The 24,052-nt window shown below is 35.5% G+C and overlaps 1 protein-coding gene and 1 pseudogene across 1 annotated transcript in view; one reads left to right on the plus strand and one right to left on the minus strand.

The window, feature by feature from the left end:
• LRP1B (LDL receptor related protein 1B) overlaps window positions 1-24,052 on the minus strand; it is a 2,108,848-nt gene that overhangs the window by 563,484 nt on the left and 1,521,312 nt on the right. Inside the window, exons 33-35 of the mRNA XM_066345498.1 lie at window positions 9,076-9,216; window positions 3,481-3,606; window positions 1,414-1,545 (exon numbers count right to left, since the gene is read on the minus strand). Of these exons, the coding sequence (XP_066201595.1) occupies window positions 1,414-1,545; window positions 3,481-3,606; window positions 9,076-9,216 (399 nt within the window). The remainder of the gene's footprint in view (window positions 1-1,413; window positions 1,546-3,480; window positions 3,607-9,075; window positions 9,217-24,052) is intronic.
• Window positions 20,218-21,532, plus strand: LOC136378663 (swi5-dependent recombination DNA repair protein 1 homolog; annotated as a pseudogene).

The following is a 24,052-nucleotide window of genomic DNA, read 5'->3' on the forward strand; positions in this document are numbered from 1 at the left end:
TTGTTTTGAAAATCATTATGGAGTCTTTAATAGAACAAATAAGTGATACTTGGGTTATGTGCACTTAGTAAAAATATATGTGTATATACATAAATCTTTTTAAGAAGTTCAAATTTTCTCAGTTTTGTACTTACTAAATCTTACATAATAAAATTCTCACTCATAAAAAGTGCAATATCCCTGGTAGGTTAGTGAGCCTTTCATGAACATTAAGGTTTAATTAAACTGCCTTGTTTGATAAAAAAAAAATCACACTGTGATTTTGGCAAAAATAACTTATTACTCCATAAAATAGGCTATTTCTGCCCATATTTCTTTTTAGGGAAGACTCTTTAAAAAAAATAGAATATTTGAATCTATTTGATTTCAAACATTTAGTAGAAAGTAATTTACTTAAGGCAAGTCATCTTTGAACCATTTGTAAAGTTCCCTAGTAATGTATTAATTTGTAGCCAAGAATTTTATTAACACACGATTAAACAAAATGTGTTGAAAATAGGGAAAGATAGCTTACTACTAGAATTCCACCTACTGATGCTGAAATAATTATTTTTATGGTTATAAATCAAAGAACTATTTGATATTAACATTAGATAAAATTAAGAGTTTAGTAATACAAAACAAAATACTGGGAACATGCATGTACTTCTTCAACACTAAAATATTAACTCAGTAAGCATATGATTTAATTGGGTGAGAGGTGTAGACATTTGTTTTTATAAATTCAAATCCTTATGTGCAGAATAATAAATTGGATTATGAAACAAGCATACCTAATGCTTATAATATCTGACTTTAGCAATTATCACCAAAATAACTTGTTTACTTCAAATAATTTAGAAGTGTCTACCATTAATTTCCAATCATGGTTTTTATTAGCCAAAGAAAAATATTGATGTCCAATTTGCCTTTTTTACTGTTTGTTAAAACAAGAAAGCCAGGTAAAATCTGTCTTCAAAATGACACATATTGTACTCAAAAGTAATTTAAAATGGCTTAGCATTTTAATTTTCTCATTACTTGGATTTATTTGCTATTACTTCCTTTGGAATATAAGGTATTCACATCCTGAAAATATTTTATATAAGATTATGTTGTAAGTATGTAATAAATCAAAATGCCTTATATAGTTTTATATTTATAATTGGATAAAAGTATAAGTCTTATTTGGAAAAAAAGAGATAAAAATGAAGAAACAAAATGTCAATCAGATGGTTTAATGCACTTGCAATTCAAATACAAAACTTTAGGAGAATTTTACTTCCTTTTTCTGTGTTTGAAAATGCATCTCTAATTTGCTTTTTTATTCCTCATCTTGACTACTAGAGTGCAGATGGAATGGTTATATTCCTATCATATTTAACATATCAAGTGAAAACAATGTATATAAATTATGAATAAAAAGCTATTTACCTGCATGGAAATCTATTCCCACAGCAAAAGAAGTTCCAGATATAGGCATCAAAGCATCCATTTTGTCATTTGGTTCCAAAGGTATTCCCCTGATTCCTTCATGAACAGAGTACATAAGAAATGACTCTATTCCTAATAAATAACAACAAAAAAGTTAAAAATGAATATTTAACATCAAAATCATTCATTAGCTTTATTTTTAATAATCTCAATTTCTTTTATAAAAAAATCTTAGCCCTCTCCGTTTTTTTAACTTGTCAGAAATATAGGTTTGGGGGTGGGACTTGTTTGTTTTTTGCTAGTGAAATCTTGTTTTATTACTACATTTGGTATGAGTAACTCATCTTCGTGTAGTATGCATTTTTGACAAGTTAAAATTAGGTAAATTAGTTGCTTTCAAACTCGAGTACACATCAGAATATCTTGGAGGACTTGTTAAAACACAAGTTTCTAGATCCACTTGAGGGGCCGGATAATTGGAATTTCTAAAAAGTAGTGATAATGCTGCCAGTCTGGGAACCACACACCCTGAGGTAGATGATACCTGAAAGCGTACTCAGTCTCACAAACAAACACCCTCTTCTCTAAAGCCAAAGCATCTCTTTGCTTATATATGATAATAAATATTGATTTTAGATTATTATATCAGTTATATTTCTAAGAGAGGTAGACTTAAGTCCTTTTGAAAACTAAAAGCACACCAAGGGTTAAATTTTGCTAAAATTTTGAATTTTAGCAAACATTTTGAACCAAAAGTATGTCTTAAAATAAGCACATATATACAAGCTGACTACCAGAAGTCTGTAGGATAATGTTTATGAATTTATTTTTTTATTAAGTAAGAAGAGGGGAGGCAGAAAGACAGGCTCCTGCATGTGCCCCAACCAGGATCCACTTGGCAAGCCCACTAAGAAGAAATGTTCTGCCAATCTGAAGGTTTTGCTTTGTTGCTCAGCAATGGAGCTATTTTTGCACCTGAGTCAGAGGCTCCGGGGAGCCATTCTCAGTGCCAGGGCCAACTCAGTTGAACCAATCAAGCCATGGCTGCAGGAAGTGGGGGAAGAGAGAGAGAGGTGGGGGAGAGGGGTGGAGAAGCAGATGGTTGCTTTTCCTCTTTTCCTGTGTGCCCTGATTGAGAATTAAACATGGGCCAATGTACTGCCATTGAGCCAACTGACCAGGGCTATAAATTTTTATAAGTCAGAAATGTTTATATGGACATATTTTCTTATTAAAACAAAAATGCCTAGGTTTAGATGTCTTCACCACTGACTATATGACTTGGGCAAGCTACTTAATTTTCTGTGACTCACTTTTCTCATCTGTAAAAATGGAAATAAGAAATACACTTAAGGTTAGTATAAGGAATATATGAATTAATATGTTTAAGTACTTGAAGCCTATCTTCACGAGTGCCATATAAATACATGATTTAAAATATAATATATAATAATATTAACATACATATTTCACATAGTATATTGAAACAATTTTAAAAACAAAATTTCATTATGTACACTGGATAAAAAGGTTATTCTAGAACCAAAGTCTTTGGACTAGTAAAATTAGAGTCTATTAAATAAAAAACGGGAAGATACATTTATTAATACGCCCGCTTCTGCAGTGCTCTTCACCCCAGTTAAGCAGACCTGAGAACTCATGTCCTCTCTGCTACTTTTTCTTCAACAGTTGAAAGAAAGTAAATATAACTTTTTTTTTCTTACTTTCAAATAAACCACATTTAAATTAGACTGTAAGTTCAGTTAATCAACTACTGTTTTTTTTTTACCTATTTTCATGTTGAAGCTTCTAATGGATTTGGTTAAAGATTTTATTATAAACTGTATTTCCTGAAAATGATTAAAAACTTAGAAAGTTTTATAATATAAGATATGTAAAATATCTTTAGATACATTAAAAATCCTACATATGATACTAAGTAACCATACCATTGTCCTAATAACAAGCTAATATTATTTTTTTCTAATTTTTATCTGATTTTGGTTGCTTAATATCTGCAGGGATGAAGCAAAAACATTAGAGCTAAGATTTTTCAAAACCTTGTACCTTGACATGACATACGGTTCTTTTGGAGATAATATCCCACTGTACACATGCAAGTCCTTGTAGTTTCAGATGTTGGTAAACACAGCTGAGAGCATCCACCATTATTGAGTTGGCAAGAATTGCTTCCTGCATAGAAGAAAAACAAACAAAAGTAAAAAATAAAAATAAATAAAAAGAGTATCAATTTTGTCTATAATTTGAATAAATGTTTATTCTATTATTGATAGCTAAATGCAACTATTTAATATTGAATGAAGTCTGCCTTTCTAAAAAGGTAAATGGAGATATAACATATGGCATATTGATTATAGACAGCAATACTATATATAATCAGTTTATAATATCATTTTAACTCTGAATATGATTTAATGTTGCTAAGACTATATCTTAATTGCTCCCATTACACACACACAAAAAGGTAATTATTTGATGTGACAAAGATGTTAACTAAAGATATAGTGCTAAGCATATTGCAATATAAAAATGTACCAAATAAAAGCATTGTATACCTTAAACTTATATAGTGTTATACCTCAATTGTATCTTAATAAAAATATATTGAAAAACAAAGAAGCCATTAAAATGGAGATACATGGGATTTATAGTTACAGAAAAGCAAAATGAAATTGGTTATTCATGAATATTGTTATAGAACTTTGTAATATTTTAAGATTACATAAACCAGGAATCTTTATATTTTACTTTAAAAATGGTTTTGAACTCTACAGGTACTTCCTTTCAAGAATTTTTTCATCAAATGTCTCAAATAAATAGCTGTTAAATTATATTATTAACTCAACTCAAAGATCATGCTATTAAAAAAGTAAAGGAAGAATATGTGTATATAATTACTTTCTGAAAGCAAAAACATATACTTTGTCATTTCTAGGAATATAATTCTCCTAAAATGGGTTTAAAGCACACCCTTAAGAATCACTTAATTAATTTGTATATTAACTCTCCTTATTCTTGTGTAGTAGCAATGATAAATATTTTTCAGATTATCACAGGTAGGCATTTTATGAAGATGTTCCATTGAATTTACTAGGCCCAATATGTTCATTAAAGCTGGTAGTATGAAGTTAGGTAATTTACAATCTTACCTAGTAAGTTCATTAAATATTCAAATTTTACCACATTTTTATTATTCTAGAACATGCAATACCATTTACTGGATGTCCAAGCAATAAATCCAGTGAGAATTACAAAGCGTGATAAAAGCAATATATCAATAGTGCTCTATCAAAAATTCAAAGTACCAATGCAATTCATTATTTCTATTCACATGAAGTCAAGGAATTTAATTGTCAGTCAAACCTGTCATGAACCCTATCATTTTTGAAGTATAAAATACCCTCTACTTGGAAAACTTCTCTTCAGCAGATTTACCATCTGCTCTGCTCATTTTCTATAGTGGCCAGTTTAGTCAATGCTGAACTTCATCTTATGTAAGACCACATGCTAGGATTTGAGTTGGCCTGAACTTTTGAAGTAATTACCTTTATCTCTGTATAAACTAACAAATAATTGACTTATTCCCCTTTTTTGCAAGCTAACATGTTACTAAGGTAAAATTTCAGACCTCTGATTATTTTAATAATGAGACAATAATATTTATACATTTATAATAATTCTACACTGACAACATACATATTTTATAGAAAGCATGTGAGTGTATAGTATGCTAACACAATGCCAATTTATAGACATGTGCATTTGGATATAGATTTATTTCAACTACCACTAATGGCAGAAAACCTGGGAATGAATGAAAAGTGATGCTTAAATATAAAGATTGGAGAAATACCAAATGGAGACAGGAGAAAACAAAATTCAATAAGTAAATAAAAATAGATTACAATAGAAAATACATTTATGAAAATAAAAGAAAATAAGGGGGTATAAAACCTTAAAATATCAAAAATATGTTAACAAAAGAGGTTTCTGGTACTATGCATTTTTAAACATAGATGTAGTGATAGTTATATACATTGTATTACATTATTTTTTATAATAAAATTAATCTAAGTTAAAAATTATGTTGTACAACAACACACATTTCATATATCATTTGTTTAGTCTCTAAGGGAAAATTGATAGTGAAGGAAAGAAAAAGTAGAAAGAAAATGAATTAGTCATTATTTACAGTAACTATATTTGCCTATTATATGCAGGCATCCCCAAACTGCGGCCTCTGGGCCGCATGCGGCCCCCTGAGGCCATTTATCTGGCCCTAGCCGCACTTCCAGAAGGGGCACCTCTTTCATTGGTGGTCAGTGAGAGGAGCACTGTATGTGGCGGCCCTCCAACTGTCTGAGGGACAGTGAACTGGCCCCCTGTGTAAAAAGTTTGGGGACCCTTATATATTTTTGGGTTTTTTTGTTTTGTTTTGTTTTTTTGTATTTTTCTGAAGCTGGAAACGGGGAGAGACAGTCAGACAGACTCCCGCATGCACCCGACCGGGATCCGCCCGGCACGCCCACCAGGGGGCGACGCTCTGCCCACCAAGTGGCGATGCTCTGCCCCTCCGGGCCATCGCTCTGTTGCCACCAGAGCCACTCTAGGGCCTGGGGCAGAGGTCAAGGAGCCATCCCCAGCGCCTGGGCCATCTTTGCTCCAATGGAGCCCTGGCTGCGGGAGGGGAAGAGAGAGACAGAGAGGAAGGAGAGGGGGAGGGGTGGAGAAGCAGATGGGCGCTTCTCCTGTGTGCCCTGGCCGGGAATCGAACCCGGGACTCCTGCACACCAGGCCGACGCTCTACCACTGAGCCAACCGGCCAGTGCCTATAGATTTGATATAGGAAAAAATATTAGAGCAATTTATTTATTTATTTATTTATTTATTTATTTATTTTGTGGCAGAGACAGAGGAAACTGAGAGAGGGACAGATAGGGATAGACAGACAGGAATGGAGAGAGATGAGAAGCATCAATCATTAGTTTTTTGTTGCAACCTTAGTTGTTCATTGATTGCTTTCTCATATGTGCCTTGACCGTGGGCCTTCAGCAGACTGAGTAACCTCTTGCTCAAAACAGCGACCTTGGGTCCAAGCTGGTGAGCTTTGCTCAAACCAGATGAGCCCGCGCTCAAGCTGGTGACCTCAGGGTCTGGAACCTGGTTCTTCTACATCCCAGTCCGACGCTCTATCACTGTGCCACCGCTAGGTCAGGCTAGAGTAATTTTTTAAAGTGACAATTTAGGTAGTAATTATCTAGCAAGTTAGAAACACTAGCTTAGCTTAATATTTTGTAATAATACTGACAGTCAAACATCATGTCTCAAATTTCTAGTGGAAGTAAAAGTCCACTTGACTAAAAAGAAGTCTCAGCACTCCAGTGATCTACATCAGAAATGATAAATGAAGTAGATAATTATGTTTTGAAATTCAAGAGGTAGTAATGTTAACATCTTAAGCAGTTCTAAATTGCTCATATTTCATACTAATGAAGCTTTTAAGCTACCTTCTATAATTCTGTTAATGGGATTGTCTTAACACAGATGCTTTTATCAGGATATTATTCAATTAAAAATAGTATTTTCATTGCATTTTAAGTTTAGTCATATTATCCCATTAATTTCTAATTACTAAAGGTCTTTGTCAATTTGAAAATACTTTCACAGGCATAGAATACCTAACTGTACTTATATAATCATATTTTTAAAGACAAGGAAAATATTGTTACCATGAGCAAAATGAGCCAAGAATAATATACTAAAATTTTTTTCCAAGAAATTTTATTGAAACTGTATCTAAAAAAATTAAATGTATTATGTTAATTTATAAATTTAAACAAGACATACACTTGTTCACATTTTTAAAAAATAAATATAGATTTTTAAAAGCCCTGTTTGAAAATATAATAGCTTTCTCTCACTTGTATTTTCTAATGTGTTTTCAGATATAATCTCGAGTATAAGCTATGAATTAGAGTTTATCATTGTACTGTAACTTTTTTTTAATTTTTTCGAGAGAGGAGAAAAGATAGACTCCTACATGCACCCAACAAGGATCCATCTGCAAACCCCTGTCTGGAGCCAATGCTCGAATCAACTGAGCTATCCTCAGTGCCTGAGGTGGACGCTCAGTGTCCAGAGCCAATGTTCAAACCAATTGATTCACTGGCTGTGAGAGGGGAAGAGAGACTAAAGGGGGAAAGGTAGGGGACAAAAGCAGATGTAGCTTCTCCTGTGTGAGCCGACTGGAAATCAATCCTGGGACATCCATATGCTGGGCTGATGCTGAGTCAACAGGCAAAGGCATACTGTAACTTTTAACATTTAATAAATATATTGTATAAAATCCATGAAAATATCATGATATTTTATTGAGTACCAGTGTTTTATTTATTCCCAATTAATAATCTATTCCACATGATTTGAATGCTAATAAAGTTGTTTATTTTGATACAGAAAATGTTCCATTATGGAATTACTGGTGAAAACACTGCTGTTCATGATTATAGACAATGGCTAAAATAAATGTCAGACACCAAATACAGATTTGTGCTAAAGAGTTAGGTGTTGGTGTCTTCTCAACCACAAAAGGAACCCAGTAATAACTTTAGACTGTTTTTAAAGCAATTGTTCTCTCCTACATTTTTTTTCATGAAAAAGAAATGTTTCCTGATGCTTCTGTCAAGAAAAGTTTTCATACAAAAATTTGGCGCATTCTCTGTTTATGGAAAGCAATCATGAATCTGGCCTTCATTTTTGTCTCTAGACATGCAGATATCTCAACTGGTATTTCCAACAAATCCTGCTTACTTAATGGTTGTCCCCTGACTTCAAAATTGGTGATCCCCGTGGCTCACCAACTATACTTACCTCTACCGTTCTCTGCTTTTGTCTGCATGCCCACATACTCTAGGTAAAAGTTACATTTTCTTGAAAATTTTTCCTAAGAATAAAGATATATGAAGCTAAACATTCTCATAGCAGTGATTAATGTAAGACTATTACATTAGAAATAGAGAAAAACATTTTTTCTAGGAAGGCAGCTCTGCTAACGTCATGGATTGTGAAGCAAAAACTAAGAAAGGACTAGCAGGTGCAGGGCTGTCCTGGCTGGCATCTGTCATCTAACTGCCTTTTGGGCGATATGACAAGTCCACCTGTGTCAACCATCTGTTAGTTCTCTCACTCCATTGCACTGCACAGCATTTGGACAAGCCAAAACAAAAAAGCAAAATGCTGAGGGCCAAACAATGTAGTGTTTTTGTATGTGAAACCCTTATGTCGACAGAGTTCATTTGAGCCTAGTTCATTCAGTTTCTAGGCTTAATTACACATTGTATATATTTGGCTGGGATTTTTTTCTTTATTCTTATATTTTTTAATCAAAAACTGAATAAGACCATTTTAAAGACTTGACATGTTAAGATTCCTTGGGTAGTTTTGCTCATGTTTTGAAATATCATTGTGTACCTTATATGGAAGTCATTTCTTTTATAGTATTAAGAAACATTTTCCTTTTACATGTTTTTATATCACAAGCAAAAAGTGGAAGCTTCTATTGTTGAATTGAGAAAATAGTATGAAAAAAATAAAACATTATATATTCAAAAGGTGGCACAAATGCATTGTAGTGCGACTCACCTTGCTGTGTTTCTTTATCATACACCTTCATATGAACAACCCCAGAAGTCTTATTTCTTAGAACAGTGGAATTTCTCCCATCTTTTTTGCTGCAGGTTCCCAGCTGAGCTAAGTTTTGGTCAGCCCACCACAGTTTCTTATCTATAAAAGTGGAAATAAAATTTATGAAAAAGATGATCAGCTTATTAAATAATAACAAACAGCTATTAAACTATAATACCTTATGATTTCTTCTGTTATATTCTCAACCTCTGTTTCTAAAGGAAACTGTAAAATAACTTTTACTTTTTAATTTTTTATTAATTTTAATGACTGATCAATCAGGGTACATAGGTTCAAAGAAAACATCTCCAGATTTTTGACATTTGATTATGCTGCATAACCATCACCCAAAGTCCAATTGTCTTCAGTCACCTTCTATCTATTTTTTTGTGTGCCCTTCCCCTTCCCCCACTTACTCACTCTCTTTCCTCCCCCCCCTTTCCTGTAACCACCACACTAAATGCAAACCATAATGACATATTATTATTTTAAATTTCCTCCTTTCTTCCCAGTTAGAGATTTCTAATTTTTATTTTTCTTAAATAGTACATAATTTAAAAATTATATGTCACATAAAACTTCAAGTAGCCAAAGCAATGCTGAGAAAAAAGAATGAAGTTGGTGGTATCATACTACCTGACTTCAAATTATACTACAGAGCCACAATAATCAAAACAGCATGGTATGAGCAGAAAAACATACACACAGACCAATGGAACAGAATCAAGATCTCATAAATGAAACCACATATACTTGGAAAAATAATTTTTCACAAAGGATCCAAAAAAACACAATAGAGAAAAGAAAGCTTCTTCAATAAATGGTGTTAGGAAAATTGGAAAGCCTTATGCAAAATAGTAAAACTTGACTACAGTTTGTCCTCATGGATACAAATTAATTTAAAATGCATCAAAAATCTAAATTTAAAATTTGAAATAATAAATTACATAGAAAAAAATATAGGTAATAAACATATAGACCTTGACCATAGAGAACAATTATGAATTTGACCCCAAATATAAGAGAAGTAAAGGTAAAAATAAATGAATGGAACTGTATCAAACTGAAAAGCTTCTACAAAGCAAAAGAAACCAACAACAAAACAAAAAGACAGCCGTTCAAATGGGAGATGATATTTTCAAACAGCTTCAATACATGTTAATATCCAAAATATCTGAAGAACTCATAAAACTCAACACCAAACAAACTGATGATTAAATTTAAAAAATAATGAGAGGACCTGAACAAACACCCCTCATGAAGATATACAAACAGGCCCTGGCCGGTTGGCTCAGTGGTAGAGTGTCGGCCTGGCATGTGGAAGTCCCGGGTTCGATTCCCGGCCAGGGCACACAGGAGAAGCGCCCATCTGCTTCTCCACCCCTCCCCCTCTCCTTCCTCTCTGTCTCTCTCTTTCCCTCCCGCAGCCGAGACTCCATTGGAGCAAAGATGGCCCGGGCGCTGGGGATGGCTCCTTGGCCTCTGCCCCAGGTGCTAGAGTGGCTCTGGTCGCAAGGAGCGACGCCCGGAGGGGCAGAGCATCGCCCCCTGGTGGGCAGAGCATCGCCCCCTGGTGGGCGTGCTGGGTGGATCCTGGTCGGACGCATGCGGGAGTCTGTCTGACTGTCTCTCCCCGTTTCCAGCTTCAGAAAAATACAAAATATATATATATATATTTATATATACAAACAGCACATGGATAATAGAAAAAAATGCTCATCTTCATTAGCTATTAGAGAAAAGCAAATCAAAACTAAAATGAGATATCACCTCACACCTGTTAGATTGGCTGTTATCAACAAGACAGGTAATAACAAGTGTTGAAGAGATTGTAGAAAAAAAGGAAGCCTCATTTACTGATGGTGGGAGTGTAAACTGGTACAGCCTATATGGAAAACAGCATGGTGGTTCCTCAAATATTAAGAATAGAATTACTATATGATCCAGCAATCCTTCCACTGGGTATTTACCCCAAAAACTAAAAAATGTTGCTATATAAAGACACATGCACCCTCATGTTAATTGCAGCATTATTCACAGTGGCTCAGACATGAAAACAACACTTGATAGAGGACTGGATAAGGAAGTTGTTGTACATATATACAATGGAATACTACTCAGCCATAAAAAATAATGATATATTGCCATTTATGACATCATGGATGGACCTTAAGAACATTGTAATAAATAAAATAAGTAAATCAGAAAAAGTTAAAAACTACATATACTATTCATTCATACTTTATTTCACTGATATTGATCATGTATTATTTATAAAAGCACTTAGATAATTTTAAAAATGACACAATACAAGACAAAAATGATACCTGCCTTTATAGATCTAGTGAGACAAACAAGAAATAAACATATACAAAATAAATTACTGAAATTTCTACAAATCAAAATTAAAGAAACAAATAACCTTATTGAAAATTGGCAAGCCTGACCAGGTGGTGGTGAAGTGGATAGAGCGTTGGATTGGGACGCAGAGGACCCAGGTTCAAGAACTCAAGGATGCCAGCTTGAGCACAGGCTCATCTGGTTTGAGCAAGGCTCACTAGCTTGAGCCCAAGGTCCCTGGCTCAAGCAAGGGGTCACTTGGTCTGCTGTAGTCCCCTAGTCAAGGTACATATGAGAAAGCAATCAATGAACAATTAAGGTGCCACAACAAAGAATTGATATTTCTCATCTCTCTCCATTCCTGTCTATCTGTCCCTAACTGTCCTTCTCTCTGATTCTCTCTGTATCTGTCACAAAAATAAATAAATAAATAATTAAAAAATAAAAGAAAATGAGCAAAAGACTTGATTAAACATTTCTCCAAAGAGATTTAAACAGCCAACAGGTATATATGAAAAGTTACTCAGCATAACTAATATCAAGAAACTACAAATAAAAAAAAAACAAAACAAAAAGCAACAACAGTGTGATATCCCTTCACATCTATTAGAATGACAATCATAATCTAAAAAACAAAAACAAAAAACAGTGTTGGAAAGGATGTTGAGAAATTGGAACTTTTGTACACTGTTTCTGGGACTGTGAAATGACACAGCCTCTAGAGAAACTGGATAAATCAAAAAATTAAAAATATAATTACCATATAACCTAGCAGTCCCCCTTCTGAGTATATATCCAAAAGAACTGCAGTCAGAATCTTGAAGAGATATTAACACTCTAGTATTCATTATAGCACTGTTCATAATAGTAAAGGCACAGAACACCATAAATATCTATTAAAATGAATTAATAAAGAAAATGTGATATATATATACATATCAGATATATATTTATCTGGAATTTTCACTATCCTTCATGGTCACCAGATTCTTTGGTTATTTTGCTCAAGAATATGTCCTCATGTGCATATATACATATATATATATATGGCTGTACACAATGGATTATTATTCAACCTTTAAAAAAAGGAAATGATGTGCTGAGGGATGTGAGGAATGGGAGGCTATGATATGTGGGGATTAAAGATATACAGGAAATCTCTGTATTTTCCTCGCAGTTTCGCTGTGAAACATAAACTGCTGTAACAAAACAAAGTCTTTACAAAAAAAAAAGATGGAGAAAAATTTTCCATATTCAAAAGCATGAATGAAACTTGAGGATATTATGCTAAGTAAAATTAGCCAGTCACAGAAGAATCTAAAATAGTCAAACTCATTGAGACGAGGAATAGAATGGTGACTACCAGGAGCTAGGAGGAGGAGGAAATGAAGAGTAGCTATTTCCAGGCATAAAGTTTCAGTTACACAAAATAAATAAGTTCTAGAGATCTTTCATGCCTACAGTTAACAATAAAATATTGTGTACTTACAAACTTAAGAAGATGTGTCTCGTGTTAAGTATACTCACCACCATAAAATATAAAACATAACTGAAGACTACTGTTAGTGATATGAAGAAAATAGACATGATTCAATTTTTATTCTGTTGGTTTCTTTACCTTTGTTTGTGCCTAACTCTAATGTACTCACCCATCACTGCACAAGAATAACACCACCCACAGTAAAATATTTCAGACTAGCATATGTCACATTGACCTTCCTTCTCATTGGTTCTATGGCCTCTACAGACAGTGATATGGTTTTATGTTGCTGCTTTTTCTTTTCATTTCACTTGTACTAATTTTAACTCTTGATCCAGAGATGAAAACTCCTGAGAACAAGGATCCTACCTAGTATTTCTTTGTATTCTTCATACTGCTATTATAATTTATAACTGCAAAAATATTTCAATAAATCTAATTCTTATTAATATCATCTTTTAAAAATAACTCTTTTTAATATTATTCTTCTGAACAAGTTCTCTAATATCAAGAATTTTGCTTTTGACTGTGTAATTATTATTTAGATTCACATTTTTGTCTCACTTTTTCCCTCACATTGTTATTAACATGAATACACTAGAATCTTCAGAAATTATTAGAATTCAAAAGCTTCTTGCTTAAGTTGCATGCAAGTAATTCAGAATAATCATATTTCACTGTTATGAACTGAATTTTGTTCCCCAAAATTTATAGGTTGAAGTTCTAACTCCCAGTACCTCAGACTGTGACTATATTTAGAGATAGGGCCTTTAATGAAGTAATTTAGTTAAAATGATATCATTAGAATGGGTCCTAATCCACTATGACAAGTGTTCTTATAAGAGGAGAAAATTAGGGCACAAATAAACAAGAGTGAAAACTCAGGGAGAAGAAGAATAAAAATGCATGGAGAATTGAAAACATGCCTATAAGAGTAAATGGAATAGATTTTGGGACTATAATCTGGCAACTAGAAAATGCCCATACCTTGATCTCAGACTTTAAACCTACAGAATTATAAGAAAATAAATTTATATTAAATCATGCAGTCTGTGGGACTTTGATATGGCTGCATCCCTGTGTTTGTTTTTATAAATTAAATAGACCTGCCACATCTCCAGGCTTAGTAAGTGGCCTTACGTAGTAGGTGTTCTGTAGGGTCCAGTGCCATCGCCTCCCTGATCACTCAAGTTGGGCACTCCAGATACAACCCCCCCATGTGGGCTATAAACACCCATCTGTTGTAGTTCCTTGATTGCTGTTGGCACATAAATGGAAAGGATTTACCTTCCAATCAATTGACTGCAGGGACTGTCTGGAAATATAGATCACTGAACACTACCAAAGATCAGCTGTGCAGTGGCCTACTCCATAGAGCAGAATTTACTTCAGCAGGGCTCTCTGGTCTGCTGAATATGCCCCTTGGTTGTGTTGCTTGTGGAGGTGGTTGAGTAGCAATGCTTCAACGTGGATTGAAGCTATCCACTGGTTGCACTGTCTCTGGGGCCTACCAGGAGGTATGGGCCAAGTTCAAATGCCACCTGTGGTCTACCTAGGGCCACTCAGCCTGAGCTACAAAGTAATCTGCCGATAGTTACTAATTGCTCTGGGCTTGAAGGTGCCCAGGTGATTCCAAGCTGCAAACCAAGGCCAGCTAGTGCTAGGTCTGGGACCACTCAGCAGAGGTACAGGGCACATTGTAGCCAGATGCTGCTTATTTGAGAGATTCTAGAAAAGTCTGAAGTGTGAGCCAAGACAAGCTTTTTATATGGAAAAGCCACTGGACACAGCTTGAGTGGGCTCAAGAGTTGGGTGGGCCAGGGTCTCAGGGAATCACCAGGCCAGTGAGCACAGTATGAGCCAGGTTGAAAAAGATTCAGATATAGTGTCTGCTTTCTGGCTCTGTGGGAAGGTTTAGAAAAAGAACAATGGTCTCTTCTAGCACTTTTGTTTTACAAAAACTTCCCCTCTCAGCCTCATGCTGATGCCAGACAATTCAGTTCTTACCTTAACCTTCGGTCCATGTAAGAAAGTGCACAGTGGTATTTCTACCTGAATGTAACAGTCATCATAAACTTTACATTACCAAAATAAAATTCATTTTATTTTTTCCATGTATGCTTTTTTCCTAGTAAATGGGTTTAATGTTTATGATGCCCTTAAATCTATATGCAGAAATGTAACTCCCAAAGTGTGGTGCCTAGGGAGGTGATCAGGTTGTAAGGCTTTCTCAGCCCTTTCACAGTGAGCTAGCAAGACCGTCTGGCTGGCTGTGAACTAGGAAGTGGGCCTGTTACCAGACAACTAAACTTCTCGTGCCTTGATCTTAGACTTCCCAGTCTCCTGAACAATGAGAAATAAATATATATTTGCTGTGTGAGCCATCCAGTCTATGGCATATTTTCTATAGCTGCCAAACCCATGAAGATAACTTCTTATGATGAATGGCTTCCACTCAGTCATCAGAAGTATAGACCAGATAGTCATCCTTGTTCCCTACCTTGCCTCCATGTCCTCTTCCAGGTACCTATTTATTCCAAGCAAGTGCACTTAACTCCTCAACCTTATTATCTCACCAAAGGAATGTTTTATCTCCTCTCCTATTCCCAATGAAACTGCTTAGCTCAGTGCTTCATCAATTCTTGTCCCATCATTGCTCAGAAAACCCTAGAGTGATCTTTCCAGAATGCAAATTGAAGCATGTCATTCTGCTGCTAAAACTCTCCCATGGCTTCCCCTGTCAACCCCTTAGCAGGGTGCCAAGGCCATCCACGATTTGATGCCTCCTTAACTTTCCATCACCCGATCTGTAACTGCCCCCCAGTGCTCCACGTTCCAGGAATTTTAAATTACAGTTAATTTTCAATTTCCAGGGATAGATTACCCATGTTTCAATAGAGACATGAATGAAAATAACAAAAAGAAAAATAATTAAAACTGTTGTAAATATAAGAAACATATACATATCGGAATGAGTCTATTATTTGTGATTATATAGAAACCATTACATTTTTACACTGTACCTATTACAAGTCAGAAACACCCCTCCACCTGGACACGCAAAGGTGTGTATGTCTGTTTCAGCCTGTTAGCTGCACTTCTGGTGCAGGAGCAGCTCTGCTGTCTATCTGAGCCCTGTGCAAAAATCTGTTTCTCAGGGCAGGGAAAGAATTAGAAGTCTTTTTGCTCTTCCTCCTCTCAATAAATTGTTTCCATTTTTATTTCTTAAACAGAATCTGGAGAAGGACAATGAAGGTAAGATGAAAAGCACTACAGAACAAAATCAAGAATTTTGCTTTGAAGTCTTTGTGACCTTGTACTGACAGATATGGCCCTAAATTCTTTCCATTCATTGTTATATTGAGACGAGACGCTTGCCTCATTGAAGCTGAGGGGGCAGCGAGGGTTATAGAGAGAAAAACTTGAGAATGGCAGGCAATTTAATTTCTCAGTTGATGGCTTGACTGTGTTGCCAGTGAACTTGAAATTTTGTGTAATGATGAAGGTGACAATGACAGTGAAAGGAAAGAATTAGCTGACAAAAACAAGGCAGCTCCAAATGCTGGGATGTTTCGAAAATAAGACATAGAATTTATCCAATGCAAACCAATTTCCTCTACACCAATTAGTAGGTTACCATATAGTTGTCAGTATTTATAATTTTCCAAATGATTGCCAGACATTTCTATATTTTTTTGTATTTGCTGCCAATTTACTTCCTCCATCTGAAATCCTCAACCTCCACTGCTATACCACCTCTGTTCCCATTATCTGAATAATGGCACCTTCACAGGTTTCTGGACTCAGCTCTAACAGCATCCTTATTTGGAAGCTATAGTTGTCCCCCCAAAATAGAATAGTTCAACTGATCCTTTGTGTTGTTTTGTGATCTGCGTACAATTCTATTTAACACTCAAAATCCTATAGCACTTTGCTGCTTACATGGATGTCTCCTTATTTAAAATATAAGACTCTTCAGGACAAAAATTATGTCTTATTAAGTTTTATTCTTTATATATCAATGTTAGTCATATGAGTGGGATTCCAGGATGGTTGAGAGTCACTATAGTAGGTGAGAGAATGTGGCTCGGAGTAACACAAATCTGTGTGGACATTTGGCTGTGATATTCACTCTATGGGTGATCTGGAGCAACTTATTTTGACTCTTAGTTTTACTCTAAATATCTAAACATTTACAGATGCTACAGTTTTAAACATCTGTAAAATGAGGAAAATCTTACTACCCTCATACATTATATGTAATATTTACTCAAGTGACTTGATTAGTAAGGACAATCATTGGTAGCTGTAGTGAATAAGAGAATAAAAAAAAGAAATAAAGGAAGAAATAAAAGAAAATCTAAAACATACATGTGATTATATTGATTCTAAAACATAAACAATTCAGAAAAATATTTCTACACACTGTCAATAGGAATGTATGTGGAATTATTTTTTTAGAATGATGAGTGAATTTGCACTATTTTTTCAAGATTTTATACTATTTTTCTTGTGGATATTAGAATATGCCATCCCAAAATTTGCCTCTTTGGTATAAGGATTACTTGGTGCTGATTATTATTATTATTGTTATTATTTATTTATTTTAGACAGTGTGGGGGGGGAAGGAGCAGGAAGCATCAACTCTCATATATGCCTTGACCAGGCAAGCCCAGGGTTTTGAACCAGCATCCTTAGCATTCCAGGTTGAGGCTTTATCCACTGCATTACTACAGGGCAGGGTGAATTTTTTTTTTTAAAGCAAACAGGAGAAGCTCTGAGAAGTTCCTGTTTGTACAGGAAATTTACATTTGAAAGGGAGTCTGTGCATGAAACAGAGTTGTCAGTGATGAGTTTTTCATCTGAGACACTTAAGTGCATGGCTGAGGACGCTTACTAAATCGCTCTACTCACTTTCACATGAATTGCCTTCTTACTTTAAAGTAACAGACCCCTATCTCTTTTCTTAGCTGAGGGTAGCCTATAAGACTCAATAGTCTAATTGTCTTTTGAGTCTCAAATATTTGTGCAATTCCTGTTCTTATATAATTTTAAAAATAAAAAATATTGTTTCCTGTTAATGTATCTTTTATTACTGGGGGATCAGCCAAGAATTCTAAATTCTAAGAGTATCGAGAAATCTGTTTTCTTCTCCTACACTAGTTACATTTATTCACATGGAAGGTGGTTGATATTAGTAGTGGGGATTCTTGGCAGTGGAAAAGAATAATGCTAATTGCTTGTGGTAATCACTCCAAAGGTAATCATCAAGTTCAAGCCATACATAAATGACCTATTAATATAGGAAAAATGAAATATTATAACCTTTATTTTTATCTACAACTGTTTTTAAACAAGGGAGACTAACAGTGTTCAAAGAAAACGTTTCTTGATTTACACATTGTTTAGGTCAAAGATTTAGGAAAATAACTTTCCCCTTGTTAAGGGGTTCAGCTTAAGCAAAGTCTAAATAGTGCTACGTTAGGTATGGACCTTACCTATTTTGTGCACACTCTCTCCCCAATAAAATAGTTTGTACGTTAAAGGCCTAACCCCCAATGTGACTATAACTAAACATAGGATCTTTAAAGAGGTAACTAAGGTTACACAAGGTCATAAAGGTAGGGACATAATACAATAGGACCAGTATCCTCATAAGAAGAAGAGACATCAGGAATGTGAGCACAGAGGACAGGGTTGAAGGTGGTCATCTACAAACCAAGGAGGCCTGAGGAAAAACAAACTGCTGACACCTTGGTCCTGGACTTCCAGACTCCAGAACTGTGAGAAAATTAATTTTTATTGTTTAAGTCACTCATTCTGTAGGATTTTGTTATGGCATCTCTATTTAACTAATACACACCACCCCATATCTGCTAAATTATTAAGAGTAAAACAAAGTTCTGAGGAAGTTATTAAAATGAGTCTGATATAGGAATTGAAGGTCCAGCCTGAGAAGCACAACAGGAGTCACTGAAGGAAGACACCCCCTAAGCTGAAGCAGATCTGCCCCTTCCTTCTAGAATATATTCCCATCACCTAATTCCAAATGACTTCTGCAACCTCCCTGCCATCCCAGGCTATCGGAGTCCTTCCTGAACTCCAAGAACAGCCTCAGGTTCTCCAGCTTTTATTCTTGCCATGCTCATAGATCAGCCTTTGCACAATATCAAGTAACCTTTTAAAACATAAACCAGATTGTAAAAATCCTGTTTAACCCTCTAGCTGGCTATTAGAACTAAGTCCTTGGTCTTTTTTTAGCAGATGATTTCTCTTCACTTTTGACCTTCTTGTTCACTGGAATGAACTCCTGATTCCTGACTCATATTGAGACTTCTTTGGAGGTTCTAGCAGGGGAGCACAGCTACTCGTATACCCTTGACTGAAGAACGGTCCTCTCCTCTAGCGGGGAAGGTCTTCCTCTTCGACCAAGCACACAGCTTCGGGAGGGATGCACATGGAGCGGTGAGGGAGGAAGGGGACACCTGCCTAGCTAGCCAGATCAGCTGAATCAACCCTGGCGATCAATGGGGTGACAGCTGTCACAGCCAGATCGCCCTCACATCCTCCTGATTCATATTAACCAGAACACACCAACCACTTTCTGGACTTCATGGCTTTTTAAAAATTATTTTCTCAGCCCAGAAAGCTCTTTCTTAGTGCTTTTCACAAGGATAGTACATCCTTGTCATTGAAGTATAAGTTCAAACAGCATGTCCTTGGCAAAGACTTCCTGAAAAGCCTTACTCTGTTTTATGTCATAACACCATTCCCTATGAAGAAAGGTATTTGAGGTACCTTTTTCACCTCTGTATCTGTAGCTTATTTAAAGTAAAGTAGTTACATAATAATAAATGTTCATTATTGTATGAAAAATTCTGATTCTAAAAATAATTTAGGCTAATACTAGAAATATCCCCAATTCAGTCACTCTAATGCCTAGGGCATGCTTTAGGCAAAAGGGCTATATGTGAGTGAGTGAGAGAAAAAGATAAAGAATTTTAGAAAAAATTACAACCTGTAATTATTATCACTTGGAGTCTGGGCAGTTTTATGTACACTTATTTTTTTTTTTCTTATATTTTGTTATTCCTAAATAAACACTCAAGAACATATTTTCATTTTTCTTCAGGTAGCAATGGAGTCTTGAACTTCTGACATTGAGTTTTCATCAGTGAACCCAAAGGCAGCAAGGAATGACTTTGCTGCACCTACCAGGGCAGCTATGATGAATGGGGATAATTCTGAAACTGGTTCAGCTCTTTAGTAGGTAGTGTGTTATGTCTGCAAACCAAGTATCTGAAAGTCAGCGATTGGAATCTTCCTCAGGAAGTAGTCCTGGATTTCTCTTGGAAATAGCATATAATAAGAAGGTCAATTTAAAACCAAATAAGCAGAGAGCCGAGGCTGCCCATGCATTCTGCACTCTCTGGGGATGCTGGGGAGATGCACTGTGCTGGGCAGCAAGTAGCACCTGATAACTGGACCCGGGAGTCAGCTGTGGGAACCTGTGCAGCTCCCTTTCCTGAGGTAAATCAGCATTTCATTTTCAAAGATGGAATATCCATGAGACTCAGCTGGATTTTTTTCTTGCACTCTGCTGGCCTATACCAATCCACCACTGCCTCACGCTGTAGTTCAAGAAAACACCCTCTGAGGGCAACACTTAGAGAAAGCATAGATTAAGGAAAAGATCTTCATTTGATTTCTGTTAAAGTGTGGTAAAAGTTCTAAAAGTAGGAAATGAAGAAATCAGCATCCTCAACAGAAGAAAACTAGAATTTTAAGAAAATTTGAATACATAAACATAATTTGAAGAAATGATGTATTTGAAAAATACCTTCAAGAATATCAATGCATGTGAATCTGAATTACTCAATACTGGATTGTACAGTGATCTCCAAAATAATCTGTCAAAGAGAATCTTCCCAAATATGGAAAAAGCAAAACAGGTGAAGCATGTTAAGGAGAAAGAAGACCTTACTTGGTAGCTAAAGCTATTTAAAATGCACAGATCAAGAATGAGCTGTTTCTGCCTGACCAGGCAGTGGTGCAGTGGATCAAGTGTCAGACTGGGACACAGAGGACCCGTGTTCAAAACCCAAGGGCACTGGCTTGAGCATGGACTCACCAGCTTGAGTGCAGGGTCACTGGCTTGAGCATGGGATCATAGACAATACTCCATGGTTGCTGGTTTGAGCCCAAAGGTTGCTGGCTTGAGCAAGAGGTCACTCACTCTGCTGTAGCCCTCTGGTCAAGGTACATATGAGAAAGCAATCAATGAATGACTAAGGAGCCACAATGAAGAACTGATACTGCTTATCTCTCTACCTGCCTGTCTATCTCTGTCCGTCCCTATCTGTCCCACTCTCTGTCTTTCCCTCTGTCTCTGTAAAAAAGAATGAGCTGTCTCAGTTAAGCTGTTAATCAAGAAGTGCAGGAGCTGTCACCAGCTGCTGCTTTATGATCTGTGGTCATCTATGTCTGAAGAAAACAAAGAACTAAGCTTTACTCAGGTGATAGACCAGTATGAGTTAGACGATAGGCAAATTGCTGCAATAAAACTGAAATAAAGAAGAATTTATAGGTGTTTAATTCATAATTTTTTCTTCAGAATATGTTTTTCAAATGAAAACTTAAATAATAGATATTTATACATTTTAAAGGGAAGATATAAACCATTACGGCTTATAAAAAAAAGATAAAATTGGATAAAATATGGCACTCTTGTCATATAAATATGGCCTAAGATACAAAATGAAAATTTAGTATTATATTATGAATAATTTGCTAACAGATAATTTGACAGTTAAAAAAATGTAAAAAGAAAAACAAAAACAAAAAAACAAGTCATATTTAAGAAAAATAATTTAGACAACTCTGGAAATGAAATATAATACATTGTTTTATTTACTGTGGTAAAAGTTTTCTTTTAAATTTTAAAAAGTAGTCCAGCCTGACCAGGCAGTGGCACAGTGGATAGAGCGTCGGACTGGGATGCGGAGGACCCAGGTTCGAGACCCTGAGGCACCAGCTTGAGCGTGGCTCATTCGGTTTGAGCAAAAGTTCACCAGCTTGGACCCAAGGTCTCTGGCTTGAGCAAGGGGTTACTTGTTCTACTGTAGCCCCATAGTCAAGGCACATATGAGAAAGCAATCAATGAGCAACTAAAGTGTTGCAATGAAAAACTGATGATTGATGCTTCTCATCTCTCTCCATTCCTGTCTGTCTGTCCCTGTCTATCCCTCTCTCTGACTCTCTCTCTGTCTCTGAAAAAATAAAAAAAGTAGTCCAATCCAGTAAATCTTTAAACTTGAACTAGTTTAGACGCTTGCTTTTCTCCAAAGTCTATGACCCGTATTTCCTACCATTTACCGCACACATTCATCTGGATGGTCTAGCACAGGCATGGCCAGCATACAGCCCGCGGGCTGGATCCAGCCTGCCTAATGGATTTATGTGTCCCGCAATTAAATTTTTAATATTCTCTGCTACTTTAAAATCTCAGCTACTCAGAAGCGGAAGCGTCTTTGATTACTGGAAATTGAGATATTTAAGAAGATAGTGATATGTGGAAAAGAATTCCATGTGTGACTAATCTAAGGTTAACTTCTAATAATTGGCCAAATGAATATGCAATACTTCTTTATTTTTTAAAAAATTCAATTATAAAGATTTACAACTTTTGTACTCATCTGTACTCGATATGAACTGTTTAAGGTTTAGCAACGATGTGAAACTCACATTCTTTTAGGCGGAGTTTGCCAGTGTGCTCCCAAGGTCAAACAATTCGTTACTTTTGTGGTCAAGTGTGCTGAATCAAGTGACATTCTAGCATAGACAATAGCTGCAGTTGATAACTGAAAACGTGTCCAGGCTGTTTGTAAAATAAAATAATTGTTTTATTTGTGATATAACCCCTTCAAGCTCATTCTATTAATTAAATATTGTTTTGATTATGATACAGTTTGGTTATTTATATGGTATGTAATTATAATTTATTAAAAATATTTTTATTAAAATAATATTGTATATTAAAATTTTTTCACTAACATTTATTCATAAACAAATTATATAATAAAATTTTGTTTATTCAAATTGTTTTTGTATTTAACATTTTTTAATTTTAATATTTCGTCTGGCCTGTGAAAAAAGTTTTCTTTCTAATCTGGCCTGGGGGCAAAAACTGTTGGCCACATCTGGTCTAGCTGGTAATTCAACTCATCAGTTCAAAAATTTAAAACTAAATAAGTAAGATCATAATAAACAGATCTCATCATATTGGGCAATTTCTAAGGTTGATCACCTTGGACCTTCTGATAGTCTGAGTAGGTAGGGCCTGGAAATCACAGTAAGGTGAGTATTAAATGCAAATGGTATTATTTTGTCACAATAGTCTGGATATCGCAGGGATCTCTGGTTAAAATGAATATAAATCAACCATGATCTGTGTTTTAATTTTTTAGTAAGTACTTTTTCCTTGATAACTTCTACTGATTTCAAAAGGGAGCTGGAGGGATGATAATGGATCATAAGTCAGTGACAACCAACTATATATGATTTTTACTGCTGAGGTGCCTAGAGCTGCCTTACATCAGACTGACTTTCAAGTCTGTATCTATGACAGCCAACTTTATACTCAATGGACAAAAATTAAAAGCAATCCCCATAAGAACAGGAACAAGGCAGGGGTGCCCCTTTCACCACTCTTATTCAACATAATTCTGGATGTCCTAGCTACAGCAATCAGGCAAGAAGAAGAGATAAAAAATATTTAAATTGGAAAAGAAGAAGTAAAATTTTCATTATTTGCTGATGACTTGTTACTGTACATAGGAAACCCTAAAGTCTCAGTCAAGAAACTACTGGAACTGATAAATGAATTCAGAAAGGTGGCAGGTTATAAAATCAGTATTCAGAAACCAGTGGCATTTATTTATTTATTTTTTGTATTGTTCTGAAGTTGGAAATGAGGAGGCAGTCAGACAGACTCCCACATACGCCCGACCAGGATCCACCCGGCATGCGCACCAGGGGGCAATGCTCTGCCCATCTGAGGCATTGCTCTGTTGCAACCAGAGCCATTCTAGTGCCTGAGGCAGAGGCCATAGAGCC

Source organism: Saccopteryx leptura, chromosome 7 (assembly GCF_036850995.1).
Source record: "Saccopteryx leptura isolate mSacLep1 chromosome 7, mSacLep1_pri_phased_curated, whole genome shotgun sequence".
NCBI lineage: Eukaryota > Metazoa > Chordata > Mammalia > Chiroptera > Emballonuridae > Saccopteryx > Saccopteryx leptura.